Raw genomic sequence first — 6,000 nt, 5'->3', positions numbered from 1 at the left:
ACTAAACACCATACCTTGACACCGGGGGGGAATTAAACTGAGCAGAAGAATGCAGTTGATTGGATTTATGATGTCTATTATTAGAGAAGAACGTCTTCAGAAACTGGGAAGTTGAGTACCTTTAACACTGGAATATCATACGCAGTCAAGGGCAGAGGATATTTTATTTCACCTTGTGCATCTTTTAGATTTAGAGTTTAGGGGAGACCATGGGATGCAGCCTGTAGGGGCAGCCATTACTCAGTTCATACACAAATCCCTCCATATGGACAGGGGTTCAATTCCTCACCAAGGGACTTCCTGTACGGTCGTGCAATCCGCATCTGCAATGCTCTCTACTTTCACCCCGTCTGAGTGAATGGGGAAAAAATACATAATTCCTCATTTCAAAAAATTCTATTTCAAGTAATGGCTTTGGTGACAGTTGAGCAGGCTGTCTTATGCATGTCTGGAGGCACAGAGCAAAAGCCTGTACCATAAATAGAAAAATGACTGCAAACATAAATTTCAGCAACCCCCAATATTTCCAGAATGCAAAGCAGTGGACCGTTTCACAAATCATGTCAAAATGGCGGGATTGCGAACAAGAGGATCATTCTGCATCTTTCCTGTAAGCTGAAAGGCAGCAGTAACCCAATAAAAGGCTCTGTATTCTCTTACACATTGGAACAAAAAAAGCATTGCCGGCACAAGCCCGTTGCCATCTCCTCTCAGCAGAGGAAGCGCTTCCTCCTGTCTCTCAATGGCTTTTCTTTGACGCTCCACCACTCCCCTGCACATGCCTCCGCTTGACTTTCGGATACAGAACACTGAGCTTAATTTATGCAGCTAGTGACATCACGTCGTCGCCCTTCCTGACAGACTACACAAAACAAACAAAACATCAAACTCAAATATTCAAAGGGCAAGCTTTGAATAAAGATGCATTCTTTTGTATAAATGAACAATGCTGTAATACTGAAACTGACATTAGCAAGCGTCAAACACGCCGGCCAAACAATGAGCAGGAACCCACGTCTGATTTTTAGAGCCATCTTAGCATGAACTGCCATTGTATGAGTGAATAGGCTGTATGTTACATGTCAGTGTATGTGTTCGACAGCAAAATGTGAAAGCTAAACAAATGAATATAGCCCATCCAACGTGAGGCCACAAACCTGAGTGAGCGAGAGAGAGCGAGAGAGAGACAGAGAGAGAGGGTGGGAGGGAGAGAGGGTGTAAAATGTACAAACCATTCACACGGAGCCCAATAACATTTAATATTTTAATGGTACAATTTGATTTACAGGCAATAAGTAATAAACAAGAGTTTATCAGGCCTTTATAATGACACTGTGATCTGGTAAAACGTGTTGGGATTTCTTTTTTTTAATTATTAGCAGTGCCCTCTATAGCCATATGTTCACAAGTCTGTGCAACACACATGTATTCTAGGAAGATTACACACACTTGAGACTTTATAAATAAGAAATACTGTTTTATACACAGGGGTGTACGTGTTGCACAGCCGGTATAAGGGGGGGGGGGGGGGTGTCCTAGCTGGCCTACCGCTCAGCCGGGTAACCCTGCACCACTTCCACTGCATGGCATGTTCTCCCAATAACACAGGGGTCTACTGCTCTCTGCAGGGATGACCTACTGAACGAAAGAAATGCGGGAAAAGACCATGAACGAACCCTCACCTCATGCAGAGGAGCGAGGACCCAGCCGATGCTACACCCTTTTAGCCGTTCGTAAGCAATGTGGGTAGGAAGACCGACACGTGCAGTCGCATAGTATGGTTTTCCTTCCAAATGTAACATTTGTATAATCAAACCTATGGGCACAGAATAGAGGCCCGACCCATGTTTATTTTTTTACGTATACATGTATGCACGCATGCATATATGTATGCAGGTATGTATGCATATAAAAAAATCATACTTATCTGTGTGTGCATTGGTTAAATTACTAACAATAAAGGCACTGCGTGTGAAATATAGATTAGGTGTCCTTGACAGGAGCAATATATTAATATTATATGAATTATGTGGAGAGATTATGACCAAGTATAAAGGCACAGAATACTGTTAAAATTGTTAAATGGCTGCTCATAACTGATGTTCATTTCATATGCGGTGAAAATGAAATGCCTGGCTTATCACAAGTGGCTTCAAACGTGGCAGTACTTTAACTCGGGCCTCCCGCGAAAGGGCAGGGGGGGGGGAGACCTTGACCGAAAAGTACGCTCGCGGTTCATCCGTAACCCCTCACTGAAAACAGAACGTACGGCAGATCTATGCAGCAACACAGAGCCATGTATACAAGCAAGCAGGTAATACCACAGAAATATTCTATATATTTATATATTATGTGGAGGTTTCTGTTGCTTTTCGTGACAGGACTTTTTCGAGGAGGCTGGTGGGATTTCTTTTATTTTTCCTAATCATATTTCTTTATGATTTCAGTCAGTCCTGAATCATTTAAGCATATTTACATTTACATGACAATAACATTTCCTCACTCTATATCATAAAAAAAACATTCACACAAAAATATAACATTTGAAATAATAATTAGCACCAGTGTATCAGGTATAGTCTACGCAAATGTACAAAGTTGCATAGTGTGTGTATGTGTGTACGTGTGTTTTGAGTTCTGCCTTTTCAAAAAATAAAAATGTTAATGTCTGATTCGCAATACACCTGGATTAAACAGCAGCTTCAGGAAAAAAAAAAAAAAGATTCTGTAGGGTTTAAAAAAAAAAAAAAAAAATACTGTGTTCAGATGTTTCACAGTTAATGTCACCCCGTCTTAACACCGGCCCCCATCTCTGGTAAGACTTTACTCGGCTCTCAATTGCGTTCAGGTGTGTGCAGACAGGCCCTGTGTGTAGTTGGCACAGACAGACAGGTTAATCTGTCCACAGATACAGTACAGACACAGATGTTCATGTGTGTATATACAGAAGAACCACAGACAAGTTCCTGTGTGTGTATATACGGTATAACCACAGACAAGCTCCTGTGTGTATATACAGTATGACGACTGACAAGTTCCTGTGTGTGTCTATATGGTATAACCACTGACAAGTTCCTGTGTGTATATACAGGGTAACCACTGACAAGTTCCTGTGTGTATATACGGTGTATACACTGAATACTGTGCTGGGGCAGGTATAGCCGATGTAATGCAGGGCATGTCCCTACGGAGTTATTAGATATTAATTTTATTAATAATAATTAAAATAAAATAAAAACAGGAGTCCTTCACTGCTTGGTTTCTGAATCGTTGGTGTACCAACCATAATGGGATAATACCGATATGATTAAGCAAAGCCCGAGGGTGACTCTGTCCGGCCAACGCGCTGGTATAGCTTATTTTCCCTCCAAACGGGAGGGCAGGGGGAGGGGCTTGAGTGGACTGGTAAAGGCGCAGGCGCAGGTCGTGGTGCAGTTCCGTGGGGTATATACCGCGCTACTTCCCCCTTCACCCTGCGGTCCTTTCCTTTAGCATCCCACCGTCCCATTAACCCTAACGTTGGTGGCTTTTCTCTTGCAAAAAAAAAAAAAAAAATCCAAAAAACAATAAAACAAACAAACAAAACGAAAAAAACAACAACGATCGTTTTGGTAAAAAGTGGCATTCTGCCAGAGTGTTAGACGCGGGGTAGGGAGGAGTGTAGAGATGGAGGGAGAGGAGGAGAGGGATAAGGGGAGGGGGGGGCGTGGGGATGGCGGGGTTAAGGCCGCTCGAGCGAGGCGGTGTTGTAGCAGCCGGGCGGTAGCGTGCTCTTGATGTCGTTCAGGTTGGTGATGTCGGCTCGGATCTCGTTGATCTGCCGCTCGTAGTCGCTGATCATGTCCTCCTGGCTCTTGGCGACCTGGTTGAGCTCGTTCAGCTTGCGGTCCAGCTCGCTGTCCTCCATCTGCTCTTTGGCCCGCTTCAGCGACCCGTCGATCTGGTCCAGCTTGCTCAGGTCAACTTTGTCAATGTTACCTGAAGCCAGAGAACAGCCATGAATCAATGAATCACAGTATTTAAACTCATAAATCCACAGTGAGCCAGTGACTCTAATATTTAAACGTGCAGCTAGAAAGAATGTGACATGTAAAATATATAGATTATTTTACATTCATTACAGTTCAGCTTGGAATACAAGAGAACATAAGCACATTCGCCTGATTTATAAGCTGTAAGTACAAGAAATATCGCAACAGCAGTCTTGCAAAGTACACGTACCAAGTTGCTTGAGCAGGTCGTTGATGGTGCTCAAAACGCTCTTGACGGCATTCTTGGCTTTGCGGGCATTGTCCTCAGCTTCTTTAGCTGCGTCTGATGCCTACAGAACACATCAACACCATCACCGCCATCACTGTGACATCAGCATGCAAACATCAGAGAATGACCGCTTCACCACTAGTTTAATAGAAGCGTGCGCACAAAAATAGCATTGCGGTATGTGACAGCAACCATCAGCGTTGGACTCTTCCCTTAATCAACCACAAGCTTGCACTTTGAAAGGATGCCATTAGGTACACAATTTCTAACATAACACAATATATAAACTGCACATTCGTTTACAATTTCCCGTGTGGGAAATGGTCAACCTTAGCTGAGTATGCCCTATGTAAAGCTCAGTTTATAGCACAGTACTTGCTTTGAAAAACATTCTGTGTAGAAGCTAATTTTATTTGGTTCATTGCAGAGTACCTCCTGTGTTTGGCACACTCACAAAATATATACTGTGTAAATCTGGCTCATAACAGAGTACTTCCTGGGTTAATCCTGGCTCATAGGGAAGTACTTCCTGTTTTGGTGGTCACACTCACCATGTTTGCCATCATCATATCCGCGTCAGCTTCCCGCTTCTTCTTGGCCAGTTCCTTCTCAGCTGCGGCCAGCTGATCCATCATCCCATTGACCTCGTCATCAAGCTTCATTGTGTCCTCAAACGCCTTCTCTGCGTCCTTCTTTGTGTTGGCGGCACTCTGTTACACAAAATCCATTAAAAAACCTTCAGTGTAGTACACAGAACCCAACTTACAAAGCATTTCCAGCACAGCACACGAACCCCAGATTACACATTTACCACTGCAGTACACAAAACAAAACCAACAACCTCACGACATTACCCACCTCTAAGAAAACATTTTTACAGCTGAACAGCTTTGACTTTATCCCTGATGACTATGAGAATCATGAGTGGGCACAAAAGGGAATAACTGACATGGTACACTGTACACATGCATGCATATGCAGTGTATAAGTGCACATAGAGTGTACATGCATGTTCACACAAAAGGCTCCAGATGAATCATGGGATACCTTCTGCACTGCGCTGGCGATCTTCTCGGCCTCCTCTGCCTTGTTCTTCGCCTCCCGGGCGTCGGCTGCGGCGTTGCCTAGCGCCCCCTCCGCTTGCTTCGTCTTGTCGTTGGCGGCGATGATGGTGGCGTTAATCTCGGGGATCTTCTTCATGGCTTCCTCAGCGGCAGTTTTGTTGTCATTCACACGTCTGTCGAAATCTGGAGAGGGGCAACAATGCAGAGAGATCAGGCAAAATATGAACCGTTTTCCTTATAACAGTGTAGTCTACCATCTCCAGTGGGCACAATATGCAGGATGATAAAATGGACCCGTATAAGCCTCAGTGCGGATTTCACCTTTCAGGACTGTATGAGCCTCAGTTGTGCACTCACCTCTCATACCCGTATAAGCCTCAGTCACGCTTCACACCTTTCAAACCAAACAAGCCCAAGCAGTGCGCTCACCTCTCAGGTTCCCCAGAATGTCCTGTGCCTCCTGATAGGTGGACCTCCCTTTCTTGGCAGCCTCTTCAGCCAATGCCTTTGCAGCGTCTGCTCGTGCGAGCAACTGATCTGCAGTCTGGGGGTAAGAGAGGGAGACGGAAGAAGGCGAGAGCAGGAGAGAGAGGGTAGGTTATTTGGCATCCACTCAATAGATTTCACTAATTCAACAAGTATTCTGGCCTGCACAGTTTATACAGTGAGAGCAGGT

The 6,000-nt window shown here is 44.3% G+C and overlaps 1 protein-coding gene across 1 annotated transcript in view; it reads right to left on the bottom strand.

The window, feature by feature from the left end:
* Window positions 1-1,250: 1,250 nt before the first annotated feature.
* lamc1 (laminin, gamma 1) overlaps window positions 1,251-6,000 on the bottom strand; it is a 64,656-nt gene continuing 59,906 nt past the window's right edge. Inside the window, exons 24-28 of the mRNA XM_064338380.1 lie at window positions 5,754-5,868; window positions 5,308-5,507; window positions 4,812-4,970; window positions 4,222-4,321; window positions 1,251-3,978 (exon numbers count right to left, since the gene is read on the bottom strand). Of these exons, the coding sequence (XP_064194450.1) occupies window positions 3,722-3,978; window positions 4,222-4,321; window positions 4,812-4,970; window positions 5,308-5,507; window positions 5,754-5,868 (831 nt within the window). The 3' untranslated portion in view covers window positions 1,251-3,721. The remainder of the gene's footprint in view (window positions 3,979-4,221; window positions 4,322-4,811; window positions 4,971-5,307; window positions 5,508-5,753; window positions 5,869-6,000) is intronic.

Source organism: Anguilla rostrata, chromosome 6 (assembly GCF_018555375.3).
Source record: "Anguilla rostrata isolate EN2019 chromosome 6, ASM1855537v3, whole genome shotgun sequence".
Classification (NCBI taxonomy): Eukaryota; Metazoa; Chordata; class Actinopteri; order Anguilliformes; family Anguillidae; genus Anguilla; species Anguilla rostrata.
This window is presented reverse-complemented; position numbering and strand designations above follow the sequence as displayed.